The sequence below is a fragment of the Convolutriloba macropyga genome, chromosome 2 (genome assembly GCF_964194025.1).
Source record: "Convolutriloba macropyga chromosome 2, txConMacr16.3, whole genome shotgun sequence".
In the NCBI taxonomy this organism is placed as follows: Eukaryota; Metazoa; Xenacoelomorpha; order Acoela; family Convolutidae; genus Convolutriloba; species Convolutriloba macropyga.
In genome coordinates this window covers 78,582,694-78,604,316 of record NC_134469.1, presented here as the reverse complement: position 1 = coordinate 78,604,316, position 21,623 = coordinate 78,582,694, and the positions used below count along the sequence as shown (strand labels likewise).

The window sequence follows — 21,623 nt, the reverse complement described above, 5'->3', positions numbered from 1 at the left end:
TACGTTGGAGATTTTGTTAGAATTGTCAAAAAGGACGAAGCCTTCAGGAAAGGGTATAAACAATCTTTCACCGACGAAGTATTTGAAGTAGAAAGCTTAGCAACCTTCAATCCACCAACGTATTCAGTTATTGATGCAAACGGTGACAAAATTGAAGGCAAATTTTATCAACCAGAGTTACAGCTTGTTCGTATAGAGAAAAATGAGTGAAAACCGTTTCTCTGATGAATTCACTGTGCATGTTATTTCATCTGCTTCAATGGAAATTTTTGACTCTAACACTCTCAGTTCATTTCGAAACTTTTTCAATGATGAAATTCAACTGGCTGGTGACTGGAGAGTAGCTTCCAGTGAGATCATTTTCCCCACAAAAAAATGCGCAAATTGTAAATGGAGACATGGTAGTCTATAGCTTAAAAGGGTACGAAGACAGCCAGAAAAGGGCTACTGAATCCAATGTGTTCTCTGGTCCTTATAACGGGGAGAAATTGTCTATCATGACGCGAACATATAATTCAGTTGTTGACATACTAACTACTATCAAACGAACTGTTGGACTACCAAACTTTTCAATCAGAGAGATCAAGAAAACTGGAAAGTTTGAAAATTTGATGGGTAAAAATGAAGGAATTACTTTTCCCAGTAAAAAAATCCCAAGCATTATCGGTTTTTCGGTTAATCCAGAGGGCAGTGGAGTACACATAGGGTACAAAATGAAAAGCGCAAAATCAAACAGACTAATGAAGAGTGATGAAACGGCAGCATACTATGGAGATTTTCCCGTTGATCTCTGCTCAGGAAAGCACTTAATTTTTATATATACGAATATTATTGAGTACCAGTACGTTGGTGATACAAAAGCCCCCTTGCTTCGAGTCATTGATTCAAAACAACGTCTGAAAAACGGTAGTGTCTGCGAGCTTGAACCAACTCATCGAATTGTTTTTTCCAGTTTAGATTACAAAAAACTCTTATCAAACACTATACAATCAATATGGATTGAGCTTCGCACCGAAACGGGATAATTGGTTCCCGTTTCGGGAACCGGTAAAGTCATTTTAACCCTTCAGTTCAAAAAATTTTCCAATTAGCACGGACTCTTACTACGCTAACCAAGCAACATCCTTACCACATTTCTCTGGCCACTACAGGCAAAGAGGCAGCGGTTTTGGTGCATTAGCAGCGGGAATTGGGCGGGTCGCTTTACCCTTAGCTCGACCTTTCATTCTTCCTACTGCAAAACGTATTGGAAAAGAACTTTTAAGGCAAAGTGTTCCAGAGTTGTTAGACGTTTTCAGCAGTAAAAAATCACCCAAACAAGCACTCAAAAATACAATAAGCAACACTGTTAAAAAACAAACAGGGGGATCAAGACTTCACCAACTAAGAAAAACGATTAGGAGTCGCTCAAAAAAATCACCAAGAAAAAGATTAACCAAACAAAAGTTGGTCATTTCAGAACAAAAAGTTCCAAAAAAAGTCGGTCTGATTTCTTCTCTCAAGTTAAATATGATCGCTAACCTGTTACCAAACGAAGCAACCCATAGCTCTTTGGATCTGTTTGAGAAGCCGGCGCTCTTGATGAGTTTCTATGGAAGTTTTTGTCAAAAATTGGGACCTGTTTATAGTCCTGATGGACCCATGTTAGAGTTCGAGGTAACTGGTGACCGTAACAACTTTATTGATTTACAAATTTTTTTTTTTGGAAATCAAATGCAAAATTGTTCAGTCTTCGGGAACTGATCTCAAATATGACGGGGCAGCTACTGCTGACACTGCTAGAACCCATGCTCCTCACTTTTGCAATAATGTGTTGCATTCACTTTTCTCTGACTGCACAGTGTCAGCCAACGGATTGAAAGTTTCTAACGCAAATGGAAATTACGCACACAAGAGTTTTACAGAAACTGAGTTCTCACATAACAAAGATGCAAAGAACACTTGATTGGCATGTCAAGGCTATTCCTACGAAGAAGATCTATCTGCAATAAAAGCAGCGGAAATTGCTCGAAGAAAAAACTCAGTAAGAGAGTCTGCCGAATGCACTTTTGGTAAAGTAGCGTTAGACTTTTTCACATGTGATAAACATTTGTTCAGTGTTGTAACACTTCGTATTGCTTTCAGAAGATCTATTGATGATTTTGTTATCGTTTCCGATGATGCTGCAAAACATTACAAGGTGAAAATTGTTGAAGCTAATTTGTACGTTCGCAAGATGACATTGAATGACGAGGTCATTTCTGCCATTGAAAAAACCTTGCTTACTAGCCCTGCTGCCTATCCCTACTTTGAAACTTTGACAAAGACGTTTTGGCTAAAACTGGTCTGCATAGTTGGAAGCAAGAGGATATTTTTGCACGAGAGCCAATCCGAAGATTAGCCATTTGTCTCAATACAAAGGAAGCTTTTTTGGGCAACAACATGCAAAATCCATTTCATTTTCAAAAATTTGACTTGGAACAGATATATATTTATCGAAACGGGTTACCAGTGGCTGATAGCCCAATATCTACAACTGATAACAAACGCCTTTATTTTAATACAATATCGGATTTAGCCTATATTGACAATGGACACGGAATAAGTCTGTCAGACTATCCCAACCATTTTATAATGGTATTTGATCTGACTAGCACCCAACAAGCTTCTCAAGATTTTTTACATCCGGAGCTAACAAACTGTTCCATATCTATCGAGTTGAAGTTTTCAGTGGCCTTACCGACCAACATTGAAATTTTTATCATTGGAGAAAAAGCTAGTACAATTTTTGTTGATACTGCGCGACGAGTGTCAAAAAATCATATTCTAACAAACTGATGGACGAAGACGACATTAATGCTTTAATTCAGAGATGTCAAAAACTAAAGCACAAATTTCGAGCTGTATTTGCAGCAGACAATTTTCCATCAAAATTGAAATCAAACACTTTTTTAATAGTAAACGCGTCAAAGTCCTGGCACGCACTGTCTCCTCATTTGTAAAAAAGCAACCATCTTCTGTTTGCTGATCCCCTTGGTCGATCCTTGTCTTCTTACAAGAATATTTATCAACGACTTGCAAAAAATAATGTACAGTTTCACCAATTACTTGAAAACCAACCAATTCAAAGTCAAAACTCAGAATTAAGCGGACTCTTTTTTATTGCTCATTTAATATTTGATAATAGACAAATTGTAAATTGTAGTGATTTTTGTAGTGATTCTCTTTGCTCTTCACATGATGCTCTAACAAAACTAACATTGTGAAATAATTTTTTTTTATATTGAGTTTTGTCTTCATATACAAGACCAACAAATAGTAAATCAGAATCTATGTTTAGTTTTCCAAAACCACTCATAAATATATCCATAATCTGACAAAAAGCACCAGAATGGGGACCACTCAAAATTGATTCCACTCTTTTCAAAATTTCACTACTAAATTGATCAGTTTCAGTTTTCGATGAAATTGTAGAACACACAAAATTGTGAATCGTTTTCTGTGGTACAATTGATGTAGATCTTGCCAATGTTTTTGAGACTCCGCTAGTGACCGCTGTAGATTTTGGTAGCTTGATTGCCGCTGTCGCCAAGGGTGGAAGTCGCTTGCGTACGTTTGCTGTATCCGTTTTCTCTCCAGAGTTGTTGTTAAAGTCAGCGGCAAGCTGTAATTTTGAAAATGTATCTCCTTTAATTTCCAGACTCGTTGAAGTTGAAAATAAGTGTCTGAAGGTAGTGAAGAGACAGGGAACTGCAAAAGTTTTGATTGGCTTCATGGTCTCAACATCGATTGCACTCTCAATCAGAACGTGAAAATGGTTAGTGGGTAACTGACAAAATTCAGACTCAAAAATAGGACACACAGCATAGTTATTCGAAGCTGTTAAGTTTGGCTTTTCGTCAGGAATTAAAAACTTGAACTGCTTTTGAAATTGTTTGAAATAGTTGGGAGATTGCTCAAACATTGCTTCCAACATCTTTAATACACTGATCAAATTTGTGCTTCTTTGCTGGCGGTGGTTCTGATGGGGAATCTTGCGTTGCAGATTCACGTATATTTTCTGCTTCTTTGACTAAATTTCCAAACTCTTCTAGAGTCAGAGAAATTCTCTGTTCAAACTCGTAATTCTTGACCGCTTTCTTGAACAACTTTAGAAACACATGTTCCGGTTCTCTCGTACGTTTTTAAAGTTGCCCTGACCAAACGCTTTTCTGTTTGGGAAAAGTCGAAATAGCAATCTCCGAACTGTGAGTCTTTTGAGGAAGTAAAAGGCATGGTAGGCAACTTGTTTGATCGCTTTCAGTCAACATAATGTAAATAACTACGGAGTTAAGAGGCGCGGCAAGTTGGGATCAAACCAGTGTCGTCATATTTTTAATTAAATCCAAGTGATTCGTAAATACAATCTCAAATACGCCCCACGGTGTACTTGAGACTGTTCATTTTAGACTTTTATACGTATGTGAGCTTAGATAATAGTTAATTAAAATCATACCTCTATAAACCACCAGAACCTACTTGCGAATAAACATAAGTACATGTGTTTTGTATATAAAACAATAAATTTATCAACACAACCCCACACTTCTGTGTGGGAGAGAGTTAAACATTAATAGTTTAGGGACCCATGTATTTTACAAGTTGATTTAGAACAGATGTGACCCTAGATAGTATAGTGTAGAGACCACACACAATTTACATTAAACCAATACAAAACAGATATGGCCCCAAATTCCTCTGTAAAGGAACCACAGTACGGCTAACCACATGCTATATACAATATATTATGCAACTAGGTGTGTCCATGCTCCAGTCATTTGTTTGGTCTTAGATAAGGCGAACCTTGCGAAACACATGTTGGGAAAGAATTTTGTACTTGTGTTCCTTTCTTTCTTTTGCTCTTACTTAACAGTTAACTATTGAATCGAACTTGAACTTCAAAACAATGTCCGTGAAAATTCTTTCGGAGTCTGCTATCTCTTTTGAGAGAACTCTTGTTTACCAAACCATGTTTGAAAATTTTGTCGTTCTGATACAACAGAAAAGAAAAAACGATTTGTGGTACACTTACGAAGCTATTTATTAACGCTATTGCTGCCCTACCGGAAAAGACGGAGCCGGCTGAATCCAGTATCATTACTTCTGGAGGACACTTACCACCAAAAACTATACCACAAATGCATTCGACTGAAGAAACTTTGCCGGAGGAAGTGAGACGTATCTTGTACAGGTACGACTGCGATTGTGTGCCCTTATTCGAGAATCAACTCGGCACATATCAAGCCTACAAAAATTTGGGCGATATGTGGGGTGTCAAATCATCACCATCCTCACCGGAGAGTCAGCCACCGAGTGTTTCAGTCAGTGTTCCAACAACTCCTGCTGTGGATCCAAGCCCAACTTTTACTCCAACCCCAAGCCCCTCACTCTTTGAGGATTTCCAGAGGAAGAACAAGATCTCTGACATTTTTGCAAATACAAGTCAGTTTGATGTCAATATTTTAATTGGTTCAAACTTTCAGAGAACCAGAACCCCAAACAAATTCAGCCGATGTCAAGACACCCAATTGCTCGGAAACTCCAGTAGTATGTGCAGCACCAAAAAAACGAAGTCACGAAGACTCTCTAATGGACGTTTTTGACCTCTAACAACTTATTTAATTTTGAATTATATTTCCTTTGCCCTTTGGTGTGTTGTGTTACTATCTTTTGTGAATAGCTCGCTAATTGACACTCTTCTTTTAATGTTTTTACATAGCTAGCAGAATTCAGAATCAGAATTTTACAAAAATGGACATGTTCAAACATGTTCACAAAAACAGTACTGTTTAGTGAGACAAAGTTGAGAGAAAATTTCGAAAATGGACATGTTCAAACATGTTCACAAAAACAGTACTGTTTAGTGAGACAAAGTTGAGAGAAAATTTCGAAACTGGACTTGTTCAAACATTTTCAGAAGGTATTATATAACAGGAAGCAACCAAGCTTCCGATTGGTTGAGAGAAAATTTGTTGAGAAAGCTATTAAAATGTAAAATTAGGTTTGAACAAAAGCTTCAAAAAATGCATAAAGTCCTTATCAAACAAAAACCTCATTTAGCAAATCGTATTTGGTATGCTGGTAAAATACCAGCGCTCCTGTTGGATATACCTTGAGGTGTTAGTTAAACTAGCAAAACATCATTTTTTCAGCGAAAAAGAGGAAAAAAGAAAGGTTTTTTTTTTGAAAATGAGATTTCATTTTTTTGCCGACTAAATTTTTTCGACGGAACAAAAACTCAAAACCTGAACGTCATTACCAAGCGATTAATGTGGGCTATCGATATGATTAAAAAAATAAGCACGTTTTTCAAAGAAAAAAGTTGAAAAAAAAACGAAAAAAAAAATTTTTTGTTTTTCATGGTGAACTTTGACCCCAAAAAAATCGGCTCCAACAGATAGTTGGGACGAAACTGACTATTGGGTTGATACTATCAGACACTGTACTACAAAAAAGCTCATAACGCTCGTCAATTTAATCTCAATCCTTCAGGAGACAGTTAACCATTAAGTAACATCTAATTAGCACTTAATTAGTCTTATTAGTAATTAATGAAAAAAAATTCCAATTTCTGTTAAATGGATTTGTAATCACTGATACATGCTTGTCACTTTTGGTCAGAAGGGTCAGGGCCGTAAAACGGCTCCTTCACCGATTTTCAAAACATCTGGACATTAACGTCTCATTAACATCTGGCATTAATTAGCAATTGAAGTACCCGAAATAATAATGATACACCAGGTTTTTCATAAAAAAAACCAATTTTTTGGGGGCTGGAGACAAAATCATCTCATAACAGCTGTCATCGAAAAAGGCTTGCAACAGGGGGCTTGTCATTAGCTGTCATGTGATGACATTGATTGATCATGATTGACAGAAAACCTAACTTTTTTCCTGATAAAGATGAGGGAATTTTTCTTGTCGGGTTCTACGTTTTAGTGTCCGGGGAGCATTTTTTCTTATGACGCCCAACATCGTCAGACGCACCCATCGGTATCTACAGTGAAAAAACTACAAATATCGCTTTTTTTTGCAACATTAAGCGAAAAAAAATGAATATTTCATTTGCTTTTAGTGGACTTATTAGCTGTTCAAACACCGCGACAGTAATATTACTATGCATCATAACCATCCCAAGCATCCCATGTACTTAAAATTTAACAAAGTGTTGAAAAAACGATGTTTTTGGAATGTTTTTCAAAAATTCTGATGAAATCAAATCGAAATTTTCTTTTTAGGTAGGCTACTGAAGTGTAATATTAAATCTAAAAGGTTGAAACACAAATGTTCCCTCTTCATTAGAGCTTATTAGCTATCAAAATGAAGAAAAAAGATTAAAATATTTGATTGAAATGTCATTAAAAATTCATAAAAGTTTACTTTAATTAAACCTGAAATTTAATTAAAAGTTGCAATTGATATGTTTTGTCGCATCACATATAGCTAAAAACTAAAAAGAACTACCCTCTTTTTGTATATTGCACTAAATATTCGAAAATCTCAAACAAGTTTTATCATGTCAGTGTTGTTCAGTGGGAAACGTAAAGCGCTACTTTTAGTTCAACTCAACTTGATATGTTCGTAGTAGTTGACTAAAGCTGGGACAAAACGCGCGCTCATATTATCCAATTAAATTCGGAAATTTTGAAAGTTTAAATTGCGCGCCTATTATAAGAGACTCGTGTGGAATAGAAAGAAATTCGCCATTTGAAGTTGAATTACATGTCTACGAAAGTTGTCATTATCTCTGCTAACTTTTGAATCTTGAATTTTCCAACTATGGTTTCAATTGCAAATATTGTTCGGCAACTTTTGCTAACAGGGGAAATCAATCTCGCCATGAGCATCGCTACCACCCCGAAAAGGTAGGTTTACAAGTCCTTACCTGTTGTGTTTGTACATTCACTTGTAGAATACTTTCTGAACTGGAACAACACATGAGGACTTGTCATCCAAAATTTACAAACTGTTGTCGGTCTTGCTATATGGGTTTTAACGACACCAGACTATTTGCTCAGCATATGAGTTCTTTGCATTCTTTACCTGTCTTTGGCGATCAATTTCAACCAACTCAAGCGCCGGCTAAAACTGCCCTTAATGGTACCCTTCAGAGCTACCATCTGCCGCCATCAACAACCCAAGCCAACACAGACCTTGCTCAGTTTATGCTCCAGCATAAACCACAAATCGATTCGCTTATAGAACAAAAACTCTCACAAGGATCGCAAAAAGTTCAATTTAGTGCTCATCTTCAACTCCGAAAACCAAGTCAAAACGAAGATCAGGAGGATGAACTTATTGAAATTTATGCAAATTCGCTCATGACACCCGTTTACTGTCAGGGACTTAGCAGTGAGAACTTCTGGACTATGGTCGAGAAGATTATGATAGTGCTAACGACATTTGCTTCTAATGTTAGTGGTTGGGTGCTTGAGAAAGTTATCAAAGTAAATGTGAACTTTGCCCGCTACCGATCTATAACCGGCTCTTCTTTCATTGCATTACCTTCAAAATTACAAAATTGCCCCGGTTTATTTAATATTTGTTACCATGAGGACGCAAATTGCTTCCTTTACTGTTATATTGCTGCATATCATATGCACAACAATATTAGCTTAGATCGACCAGGAAGGAACTACAACACAGACAAAACTTCACCCGAAACCTACAAGCAAGCCAACCTTCATCAGCCAACTGGACACTTCGATAAGCCCATGTGGCTAGAAGACATCAATAAATTCGAAAATTGCAATCAAGTTCGAATCAACGTTTTTGGTTATGATGGTAGAGACTTATTTCCACTCAGATTGTCAAAGTTTGTCTCAAACTTCACAATGGATCTATTGCTTTTATACGAAGCTGACTGTTACCATTATGTATTGATTACCAACTTGGTTAAAGTTTTCTGTCAACTCCGAAATACCAAATTCCGCTTTGCGTTTCATATTTGCCGTAATTGTTTCTGGTTGTGTGAAGAAGGCCTTGCAAAGCTTACCGAACATATGGAGACCTGCTGTGAAAATGCGCCGGCTGTTGTTCGATTACCAGCTCCGGGAAAAAAAATCAAAAACTTGGCTGCTACCTTGTTTGTTCCATTAGTCATTTACTTTGACTTCGAATCCTTCTTGTGTCCAGTAGCCGGATGCACGCCCCCTTGGAAACACCGCATACACCAGAGTTATTGAAAAACACGAGCCCTGTGGGTTTTCTCTTGCAGTAATTGATCACAACTCAACAAAACCCATCTTCTTCCACGTGGACAGCTCTGAAGATTGCATTACTAAACTTGTAAACATGTTACACATACTAGCCAAGGATATATACAAACGCAAACGAGCTTTTCCTTTCTTCAGAGGTGACCGTAGTCAGTATCCGAAAAGTGCAGCTAGCGAAGGTTGGTTTATGTAACAAAGCCTTTGACGATAATGATGAACAGTCGTCAATTGATCTGGATCACTGCCACTACAGCGGACAATTTCTAGGCTGGGCTCATGAAAAATGCTACCGAGCACGAAGGAACGTCAACTTTACCCCTGTGGTGGGACATAATATACAAAATTATGATCTTTGTCACATTTGTTTAGCCCTGCAATCTTGTGAGCCAACGACCACTATAAAGGTAATTCCATCTACTGATGAAAAATACATTTCCATGAACTTTGGAGTGCTCGTGGAGACGATAACCCTAGATGATGGGGGAAGTGATCAAAAAGTATGAAAATCTGAGGTTTATTGATTCATTCAAAATGATGAATTCGTCTCTCGAAAAGTTGGTTGACATTTTACCAAGAGATCGTTTTGGAATACTTGCTTCTGTTTTTCCTAACCTAACCTCAACAGAATTGAAGCTCCTCCAGCAAAAAGGATATTACCCCTATTCATATGTTAGCGGTCGAGAAGAGTTCAGCGAAAAATCCCTACCGCCACTTAATGAATGGCGTAACACTTTAGAAGGAAACGCAGTAACAATAACTCAAGAAAACTTGAACCATGCCAAGACGATGTGGAACACTCTGAATTGTGAAACTCTACAAGACTACCACGACGCATACCTGAAAACCGATTGCGCTCTTCTCGCATGCGTTTGTGAGTTCCACAGAGAGCTCAGTTTCTCCTCCTACAAACTCAATTGCATGCACTTTTACACACTGCCAAATATGGCTAAGGAAGCATCATTGAGAATATGCAAGGCAGAAGTCGAATTGCTTACAGAACGCAAGCACCTCGATATGATAGAAGGCGCATTACGTGGGGGAGTATGTTCAGTCTACAAGATGAGAAAGTTTACAGCAAATAATAAATTTTTGGCAGATTATGACTCTTCACAACCCTCGACATTTGGCTTCTGCGTGGACGCCAATAACCTATACGGTGGCGTCATGCAGATTGAGAAACTCCCTCAGTCAGATTTTACGCTAAATTCTGATATTACACTGGCTAAGATACTAAACTGTCCTGATGATAACCCTGTCGGTTACTTCAAGGAAGTCGACTTGCATTATCCAGCAAGTCTACACGATTACCATCAGGACTTCCCCCACGCACCATCGAAAAATATTGTTGAGGATGATTGGCTCAGCGACTACCAAGTAAATTTGCGAGAGAGTCATAACTTACTCCCCTCTAAAGTTCCAAAACTGTCGCAGACTTTTTTCGACAAAGAACATTATGTGCTGCAATACAAGCTGTTGAAACTGTATGTTAACTTGGGATTAGTGGTTAGGAAAATGCATCGTGTGCTACAGTTTACTCAAAACAATTGGCTAACACCCTATACAACCCTGAACAGTGAGAAGAGACAAGCGGCTTCGAATAAATTTGAGGAGAGTTTCTATAAACTAATGAACAATGCCGTTTATGGAAAAAAATGCGAATCGAAACGTCGACGGATGAAAATCGAGCTTACGAGAGACGCAAGACGAACCCTAACCATAGTAAGCAAGTTTGAGTTTGATAAATTCAAAGTGTTTGGCGAGAACATGGCAGCTCTCTCCTCTCGCCCACGAAAAATCTATTGGGATAAACCAACGATAGTAGGGGCCACAATACTTGATCTAGCGAAATACTACATGTGTCAGTTTCACTAGGGAACAATGCGATCTTCATTTGACTGTCGATTACTCTATAGTGATACTGATAGCTTGCTATACCGGATCAATTGTGAAGATCTCTACCGTGAACTGGAGGAGAGCAATGTTTTTGATCAGTTTGACTTCTCAAATTACCCAGAAGATCACAAACTGTACAGTGAAGAAAATGAACGCGTCGTCTTAAAATTCAAAGACGAATTTGCTGGGGATTATATAAAAGAGTTTATATGTCTGAAGCCAAAGCTGTACAGCATTACTTCCGCTGGTGATTAATTTATGTTTAATGATTCAAATAAAAACTAACAAAGTAACAACTAACCTTGTATGATTGTCATGATTTGACTGCTTTTTTCTTTTCATAGGTAACCGAAAAATGTCCACCAAAGGAATAACCAGAGCAGCCCAAAATTTGCTTCGACATACAGACTACAATAATACACTTGTGACTGGTTGTACACTGCGCGCTGAAAATACAAGGATTGTTTCGGAAAAGCATGTTCTACGAACGGTTTCAACAAATAAAATATGTCTCTCTGCCTTTGATAATAAACACCACTTTTTGAACGGGGGAATTGAAACACTACCATTTGGCCACTATAAAGTTGATCACTGCCGAGTCGAAGATTTTTCTTGGGATAGCGATGAAGTAGAGTGGGACTACGAAAATGTGGAAAATTATGCTCACCTTCTCCTAGATTTGAGTCCAAACTGGGACCATAATAATAGTTTTGTTGTGCCGGATACAACAACAAGAGAAAGCCCGAAGGAATGGGAAACACCTGACCCGGGATTTGGAATGACAAGTATTATTAACGAGGATGATATTGATAGCGATGATATTGTAGACTTTGATGCTACCACCAGCTCCAGCTCTCCCTCCCCTAACCCATTCATTAACTATGAAGCTAATGAGTGCAGTGAAAGTAGTAGCGATTATGAAGAAGAACCAGCATTTAAAGTTGCGCGCAGACAATAAACTTGTACCTAACTGCCCAAACTGCGCCTTTTGAATTCCTAACCGTGTAAATTTTGTGTTTATGAGTGCTAAAATACGTTTCAATAAATTGTTCACTTGCAGCTCTTTTCGAAACGAAATTGAATTTAGAACAAAGTTGGCTGTTTGACCGAAAACAAGTTTGCCGCCTTGGAAATAGTATTACATAATCACATCTGGTAAAGAATGAAAGTTAATCCCTTTCCGTCTAGGATAACCCCCTATTATCCCATGTTTAAGTATCGTAGGATAACACCCCCTCTCTTGTGACAGTATTTACTTACTACTAACGGAATATGAGTTCAATAGTTAGGACTAAACAACTAAACAAACCTATTCTTCAGTCTTCAAAGAAGCTAAAGAGACTCATGCATCTACTAAGGCATGTTTCCGGTGGTTCTTGCCAGACGATTGTCTTGCAAAAGTCTTACAAGATGGACGGTTGTCTTGCAAGACTCTCTTCAAGATCGGAGAGTTATATTGAAAAATCTTGTAACAGCTAACCGTCCGACTTGGGTGGTTTGACGAAGATTGATCGTAAGATTTTTGTTAATTGCAGTGAAAAGGAACGTTTTCACCTCAAGACTATTGCGATTTTTAGAGTTGAAAACGCTCAAGGCGGTAAATCACTTTCACAGCAAATATTTATCGCTTTCAAACCATAAATGGCTGTTTTAATTACTATAAATTAGAAGAGAGTTCATGAGTTCTATTTATTTTTCGATGATTGTTTTTCCCAAGTAAAAGAAATTTCATCACTTTCGTTCTGCTGTCCATTCGATTTACTGTCCGGTGTAGAAGTTTCCTGTTATGTAATACCGTTGTATTATGTAATTGTCTTATTATGTAATTGTCTACTGTCCTATTATGTAATAATACCTGAGTGCGTAATTTGTCATTCTCCTCCTTGACAGCGTCGATGTCTGCCTGTCTCTGCTTGTGAACAGATAGCATCTCCTCCTTCTTGTACTCCTCAAACTCCTGTTGCTGTTTCAACAGTTTCCTCTCCTTCTCACCTGCAATGCACGCCCACATTAAAACTCCATGGGTGGAGAGAAAAAAAGCAACCATGGTGCTGTTCAGTGCAAAAACAGACAAAAAATTCATTCTGATCATAGAAAATACAGATTCTGAGGTTCATAATGTTCAGCAGAATCCCAGAATTTTACACTGATTTTTATCATGAAATGTCTAATGAGTGTCAAGATCAGAGCTCTGCGCATAGTAAAATTCATAATAAAATTTTTATGATTCAGTACTGAATTTTAATGACGCTCAGATCCGGGCAAAAAGTATGCGCTGTATCGGCAATTATAGTAGAAAAAAAAGCAATGACGATAAAATTTCACACAGTTTGGGGTGAATGCTCTAAATGAGGTGAATTTTGGCCATCTTCCTAAGATTTCGATCAGATATGTCTCAATCTACACCTCCAAACAATCATGGAAAATTTTCACAAACATATATAACTGAATATGCACTTTTGCACTCAAAGTTGCACTCAAAGTACCTTGCACTCAAAGTACCGAATTTTTGCACTCAAAGTACCGTAGCTGTGTCTTACAAAAGTCATTAATGAAGTCTGTGAAACTTAAAAGCAAATTTTATAGATCGCAAAGATCTCAATACTGAAGGAATAACTGTTTGATTTGTTTACGACAAAATTTTTTATTCGAGCAGAAGGTTTAAGTCATGCATTTTGTAATCGGTACACTAGCAAAGCGCTGAGGTATTAAATGTTTTTCCATACCGAACAAAAAATAGTTAAGAGATTTATCAACTGTGCTGATACGAAGCCTCTGAGATTTCGTAGAGACCTGTTTCTAAATTAATAAAATCATTTACGCTCAAGCACAAGACTTTGATAAACTTGCGTACATTTACTCAATCTTGTTAGTGTTTTCTTGAGCTCCCTATAAAGATGTTAATTGAGCTCCCTTTAAGTTGTGATAATTCCTCTAATCACGAGTTTTTGCTTTTGCATGGCCAAAGGAGAACAAAGCCAAATAGCAAAAAAGTCCTACTTCAAGTGAGGAGAAATGAAATGGACAGTTGATAATTGTTTCGTTGAACTGTTGATTTGCTGTTCCGACCCCTCTTGAGGGGGGGGGGGGAGGGGGGAACTATATACTCAAATGGGTTTTTTTGTTCAGACAATTTTGGCCGATCGATATAATAATCGTAGAGAGTTGTGCGTGGTATCACTAGAAAGTCCGTCCGGCGTAGAATATGGAATTCAAAATATTTTTTTCAATTTTCAATTTTTTATATGGAGTTATCGAGGTTTAAAGTTTTATGAGTATGAGACGTTATTCAGGTGTTTCTATTCAAATTTTGACCAAATTTTTGTCATTTTTGACCAAATGTTCGTCAATTTTGCTATAATAAGTTAAAATTGTTAACTGCAGTGTTAGTGATTTCACCTCTAAAGATAGAGGAGGGTTGCTGAAATGTTGGATTTGAGTTTTTTGGCTAAAATTTATGCTAAATTTTTCTGAATTCAGACATTTTTCGTCAAAAAACTGTCTTTTGTAGCCCAGTTGCTTCAATTTTGCTGGAAGTAGACACCTTAAATTTGCGGCCATATTCTTCTTAAGCTCAAAAAAGAGCCAGTTGAAGTCACGCTGGCCTTAGAAGCCTCTTAGTGTGGCGCGACATTTTTTTCAAAACATTTCCGCTATGTAAATACGTTTTATGCAAATAACGCACAAGAAATTAAAATCGGGTCTGATTTAATGACAGATACTGTTAACAATAAACGAGACCCATCGAGTCTATATTATGTTTTTACAATTAAACTCATGGTTTTTATGGCCCTGAGCAATTGTTTTCTGGCGTTTTGTTTTCATTTCTTGTGGTCTTTGTAGTTGAAAGACTTATTGTCCCCATTCGAAGATCCAGTTCGTTTTTTGGAGGCATAAAGGAACCTAAACAACTTTTTTAGTTGTTATCTAATGTCTGTTATGAATTTGAAAATAATTGTTTTGAATATTTTTTGAACTTTGCCAGTAATTTATTTTATTTCTCTCAGTTTCAAGCGAAGTCTCACTAAAAACAGGCAGAAACTGATTTCCTGTGAGTAATTAAATAATGGTGGTAACGGTTTTTCATTCAAGTTATGGTTTCGTTATTTTCGTACTACGCGATTTCTTTTCTTTTTAAATTTTTCATCATAGATTGTAGTTTGTTTTTTCATTTTGTTTCCTTGTCAGTTTATCGCATTTTTAACGGGTCCAATTAAAACAAAAAGTAAGTGGGAAAATGCAAAAAATAGAAAATGGTGTATCTGGATATGTTAATTGTTTTTGTTGAATTGTTTATAATTTTTCGGCTGAGAAACAGCTCTCTAACAAAATTTTCATTTCTCCCATGTTTGTCTTCCTTTTCGTTGTTGTACTCATTATATACCCGCTAACAGTAGATCTTAGTTGCTTCCATAGGACGTATAAGACAATCTAGTTAAAGATTTCAGTTTATAGCTGTTTGTTTTAATGACTTTCAAATTAAATTTCAAAAAAATTTTCACATTTCTCGTTTTTGCTTTTTTTTCGTCACTAAGTAACCCAATCTCACTCATTAGAAAACTAAATTACTTTTGTTGATTCAAACATTTTTTCGAGCTTGGTTATACATTGTGACTGATTAATTCGACCAATTAGTTTCAGAAAAACTTTTCGAATTTCTATACCGTTATATATTTCGTTTTTTTTTTGTTTTCATGTCTGACAAGTCCTTTCATAAGGGAGACTGGCTGATTTTAAGATGAGGAGAAAATGACGTTTTACAGTTCCTGTAGGTATTATCTTATATTTATGGTGCTTTGAATAGTGTCATGCAGAAAGTTTTGGCTTCTTTAGGTATTTGTTTTTTTTGTTGGGTCGTTAATTAGTCGAATTATTAACAGGCCCAAGTGGCTTCCTGAGGTGTTGAAACTTAATCCATCGCTTTTTCTCAATGCTAAATCTTTTATGACTTTTGAAAATATACATTTTCAAAAACAAGTTTGGGCTTTTGGACTGCTTCTTAAATAATTTTTTTGGTCAATTTGTAGCTCAACCTCTGCAAACATAGGCCACAACCCGTTTCCAGTGAGCTATAATTTACTCTTTCTAACGGTTTTAGCTCCAATGTTTCTTGGCTTTGTTACTACTGTTACTATGAGATTTTTCAGATTTTTATATATTTGTACATTTCAAAGGATTTTTGGTTTTTTTTATATTATAACAATAATTGTTTATCCAATTGGATTTGAAATTTTCCGAAACCGAACATTGGATAATGATATGACTCAATTTTTCCTATGTAGATTTAAAAGAACTGTTTAGTGATTTCAGTTGATACCTAATGACTTTAATAACTGTGAAATTAGTTGTTTTCAAAAATGTAAAAGTATTTTTCAACTTCATTCAACTTCGTACCTATTTGCTCTTTTTGTCGACCTATTAACCAGTCGTGTTGTGGACAGGTCCCATATCTCTTGTAATGAATTATAAGTTCAATTGTTTTGCTTTGGTTTTTATCTCATGCGAGTTTGATTTTGTTACTATTTTTTCATTATAGACATCAAGTTTTGGTCGTAAATAATGTTTGGTGTTTGCTTTTTATTATTGTTCGTTGTAGTAGTCCTATTATCAAAAACTTTCATCGGCCCTCTAGCGTGGCATTATCGTATTCCATTGGTTGTTTATGGAACGATGTGTATGTTTATGAAAGTTTTCTATCACTTCATCATTTGGTAGCCAATTAAGTCAAGAATGTGGATGAGCGGGTTCGGAACATTATGTGCGATGTGCGTACGCACATTACCGAGCCTCTTTGTTATGATGGATGATCATATATGTGATAACAGAGTTAACTGTCAACATTCATTTTTTAATAGTTAATAAGCTAAGTAAGCAAACAGCTGTCAATAATCTTTTCAAATTTTGCCATATTGGACATTTGCTGCAAACGAACCTGCAAGGAATTCAGTAATTGATAATCATTTACCCATGCCGAAGTGCAGTAACAAGTAGGCACAATATCACAATACTCCTGCTGTGCAAATTCTTTTTGATAAAAAACGGTAAATGTAAGAAAGACGTTTTTCCTGCGTATGTTTCAACATCGTGCGTAAAAAAACATTGCGAACAATTTGTGCATGTTGAAATAAAATCAAGTAAGTTATGATATTAGTCTGCATGAAAAACTCCAAGCTCAGCAAAAGAATTGCAACTAGCTGAAACCTTGAAAATTTTTGGCCAAAATGATAACTTTTTTTTAGCAATAATAAAAATTAGGCATAAAAGTTTTTTCAGAAGTACTTTGAGAAAAAGGATTACAGTCCAGTTATAGAAACCATCTCACTACGTCCAAAAATTAGTGAGCGAAAAATTCCAACAATTTTTCCGATGCATTTTTGTTTCAAACACGAAAATTGTATTTTTTGTTCCGACCCCTCTTGAGAGGGGAGGAACTATACACTCAAATGGGTTTTTATTGTTCAAGCAATTGTGACTGATCGATAAATTCATCGTTGAGAAATGTGACTGGTATCATTAAAAAGCCCGTCCAGCGTAGAGTATGGAACCAAAAAAAAATTTCGTGAATTTCGTTTTCTAGAGCGAGTTATGGATGTTTAAATAAATGTGAATATTAGACGGATTTGCGTTATTTTCATTCACATTCTACGGAATTTTTGGCTAAAAATTCTTCAATTTTGCTGAAAGTTGTTAAAATTTTTAAAAATAGTGTTCTTGATTTCTTTTTTTAAAGACTCTTTTTTGACTATTTTTCTCTTGTCCAGTATGAAATAAGTTTCTCTAGTCCACTTTGATAAGGTGTACACCCAAAAACCACTAAAACAATCTTTGTAGGGCTACTTCTTAAAAAAGGGCTATTTCTGCTTCAATTTCCATTGAGAGTGCTCTGTAATTAAAATTTTGCTGACTTTTTTGGTAGTTTTTTGCGAACTTTACTCGATGAGTATCAAAAACACAGCATTTATGTTTGATTAATTAAACAACAAATTATCTATATCTATAACATTTGAAAAATTAAGTGTTCCTAGAGGACAAACAGCATTAGCAGCGCTTATTTTGGACCAATCTTGGACTGTTACAATCAACAAAAATTCGGATTGTAATCAGACGGTTTTTTTTAAATAATCAATCTTTTTATATTAATTAAAGAACAGAACATTTCAAATCAAAGCCCACGAGTGATAAGTCCCATTGACTTCCTAAACAGCTCCAAATAATGTACCTAGTTTTATAAATAAAAGCTTATGGTTGTTTTGACTTTTAAAAATAATTGATTTTAGGATAAATAAAGATTTATTGAACATTTGCTCTAATTTTAGCTTAGTGTCAGGAAAGAAGGAACGCTTCTTTTTTCTATTGAATTAAAACTTCAATCTTTTCTGCGGTTAAATTATGGTTCCCTGGCTTTGATACTACTAAAATTCGCATTACTTTGGCGTTTGCCCCATTTTCACGCATTTTCGTTTTGTCACATTATCGCATTATTGACAGTTCAGACATCACGTTACTGGCGTTCACAATGTGCCACAATTGATCGTATATAAATTCTTAAAGAGATAGATTACGATTGTAACGTCTTTGACACTACTTTCTAGAAGAATTTGAACTTAATAGTTTTGTATTTAACTGTCGACTTTACTCTGTCTTATTAGTCGTATGAAATTTCCTGTTTAGTGACAGGTTTCCTTGGCTTTTAAAGGAAACATAAATGAGCTGATATTCTAATAAAAATAGATGGCTGATGGTTTTCATGACTTTGAATTTTTTTTCAAAACTATTAAACAAACACTTTTTAACTTAGCAATTTTGCTTTCTTTGTCTATTTGTAAATTCAATGTTTTTAGAGAATTCTTTATGACTGTACAGGCTTTGAAAAGGGTTTTCTTTAAAAAAGTTTAAAAATTTTTGATTTTTGTCATGTTTGACGGTGTTTTTTCAGACGTGAACAAATTCTGGATAACTGCAGGTCTCAAAGGCTTCTTTAGGCCAAAAAATTGTTTTAAAATTTTTCACTTTCTAGTTAATGGCTTTTATGATTTTTGAAAAATTTTTTTCTTAAAATACAAAAAATTTCTTAGTTTTGCCCCTGTTTCCTTTTTGTCTGCTTTTTACCTAGCCTTTTTAATGAGAGGTCACATAATTCATTATGGCTGTTTGAAGCAGGCACCATCAAAAATATTTGGAGGGGCAAAAAAACTGAATAAACGCAGATCTTTGTGCCCTTCTGTAGACGCATAGATAATCGTGAACCTGTGTGATTTTGTTAGTTGATTTCTAATGGTTTTCTTTACTTTTAAATTTTTTGGTTTTTCAAAAAATATAAGCAAAGTTCTTAACTTTACTGTTTTTGATTTTTTTGTGTAATTTTTACCGAGCCTTATCATGTACTCATCCCATATCTTTTCTATAGAAGTACAATTTATTTCCTTTAGTTTCAGTTTTATCTGACGCAATTTTGACTTTGTTATTAACTTTTGTTTTTTAAAACGGGAATAAATTTTGGATGTAATTATTTTTTATTGTTGTTGCGTGATTTTGCTGTTCGTCTTGACTCGTTTTCTTATTATTGGCAGAATTCGTCAATCTAAAGCGTAATTTTTCAATCCACTGAGTTATCTTTTTGTTCATACTCCAATTTTTTTTTTGAGAAATACTTGAAAAATACTTTGAAATGATTGGAACCTTATCTGCGATCGCACACTACGGAGTCTCTTTGTTAGCTTAATGTTTAGCAAAACATTAGATGACCTAATTCGACTTATAATTTTTACATTTCCATAGTTTTTTTGCGCAATATAGCATCAAAATTCGTTTTCATTCTCCATTTTTTTTTCAGATCAAATATTTTTCTTGGGATAATTCTCATTTCATAAATATGTTCAAAATAAGATTATCTCTAGTCAATTTATTTTTATTCTTTTGTACAATTTGCTAGCAAATGATGCTATTTCAATGTGTTTCTTCCTTGCAAACAGTTTTCTCTTCTTTTAATAACAGATTTTGGTCCTAAATTAGTTAAGAGAGCATAAAAAAGTGTAATCTCGAATTACTGCAAATTTTTTGAAAAATTTGTCTCCATTTCAGTAATCAATTTAACGAAGTTATAGATTTAGTTTACACTTTTTTTGGCAAAGTATATTTTTGTGCAAGCGTTCTGCCGACTCATAAATGACACACGTATATGTGAAAAGTTAGTGTATTGTTCTGCGAAACTCTTAGCGAGAGAAATGTTATTTTTAGTCTAACCCGCAAAAGTTGCACGGAATGTGAACGTTTCAAGAAGTCCTATAACGAGTTCAAAGGTCAAAGTTCAGTTTTTGAATATGCAGAGATATGTAGGATGCTTAAGTTGAAAGCGAGTTGAAAGCATAGGATGCTCAATCAAAAAACATTTACAAACAAATGAGCAGTTTGATGTTCATTTGCATGTCTGGACTTTTTCGAAGGTTCAACACAGCGTTGATAGCAACTTTAGGGGACTTTTAAAGTATGGTGAAGGCATATTGTTAAGCAAGTCTACGATCTGAAGGGTGGTCGATTACTAACTGATGACTTTTTCTCTGGTGTCGAGATCCTTGTGCCATCTTGATAGCAGGTTCCTCTCGTTGTCGTTCCTGTTCCTCTGTTCCTCCACCCCACTCTCCTTCAACTGGGATTGCCTCTTCCTCTCTCCCACCTCGCGCTTCTCCTTCTGCAGTGCCTGCTCGCCAATCGCAATGTTAAATACAAAAAAAACTGGACGAAAAGGTACAATTTAAGGTACGGATAGTTTTGAGAAGTTTTAAGTATTTTTTTCTGGTTTTTCCACTAAAAACATTATTGGTACACATTTTTGATTGCCCTCTCAAAAATGGACAACTGGGATTTGCCTCGAGCTTCGATAACCTCCCGATGGTTATAGTGTCTTTGTTGTAATATTCATTTATTTACCGATCTCTGTAAATTTTTGTATCCGTTAATACAGCAGCACTAGGGTCAAAACCTGTCATTTATACTAGAAATCGCATCAACAATCCAGTAATACACCTATCTGTTACCTGTCCAGAAATATCGTTTATTACGCAAACTGTCCAATAATAGATCGTATTATAGGACAGAAGACGTAACTTTCAGTATCAATGATCAGTTTTGTTCGCAGGATACGCTAGCTCGAACCAAATCCTAGACCCTATATTTTTGTCTGGGAACACCGTGTGCGTTGGACTTGGTCTGATCAGCAGTCACTTCCGGATGGGATCTCAACCTGAGCTACATCAACTCATGCTTCTCATATTCAATACGTGCGGTCTTCGTCCAATCCAATAATATCGCGGTACTTTGAAAAAGAGGAGTCCAATATACACTTAGTATGCCATACCTCTTTATCTTTCTCCAGAGTAGCCCTGTGTTGATTTATGACCTTCTTTTCCTGTTCCAGTTTGAGAGACAGTTGCTTCAACCTTCTGGCTTCCTCTTTGTTCAACTGTCTCTGTCCAGCTACCTCTTGCTGTGCACTTAAAA

General features: G+C 36.0%; 3 protein-coding genes across 3 annotated transcripts in view; 1 reads left to right on the top strand and 2 right to left on the bottom strand.

The window, feature by feature from the left end:
* The window catches only part of LOC142334744 (uncharacterized), a 447,170-nt gene that overhangs the window by 129,584 nt on the left and 295,963 nt on the right, over positions 1-21,623 (bottom strand). The gene's annotated exons all lie outside the window — the stretch shown is intronic.
* LOC142334745 (pleckstrin homology domain-containing family F member 2-like) overlaps positions 1-21,623 on the top strand; it is a 321,367-nt gene that overhangs the window by 197,764 nt on the left and 101,980 nt on the right. The gene's annotated exons all lie outside the window — the stretch shown is intronic.
* Positions 1-21,623, bottom strand: part of LOC142335490 (uncharacterized) — a 44,306-nt gene that overhangs the window by 20,298 nt on the left and 2,385 nt on the right. Inside the window, exons 2-4 of the mRNA XM_075384015.1 lie at positions 21,481-21,623; positions 20,670-20,823; positions 12,982-13,118 (exon numbers count right to left, since the gene is read on the bottom strand). The exon at positions 21,481-21,623 is cut by the window's right edge and continues 149 nt beyond it. Of these exons, the coding sequence (XP_075240130.1) occupies positions 12,982-13,118; positions 20,670-20,823; positions 21,481-21,623 (434 nt within the window). The remainder of the gene's footprint in view (positions 1-12,981; positions 13,119-20,669; positions 20,824-21,480) is intronic.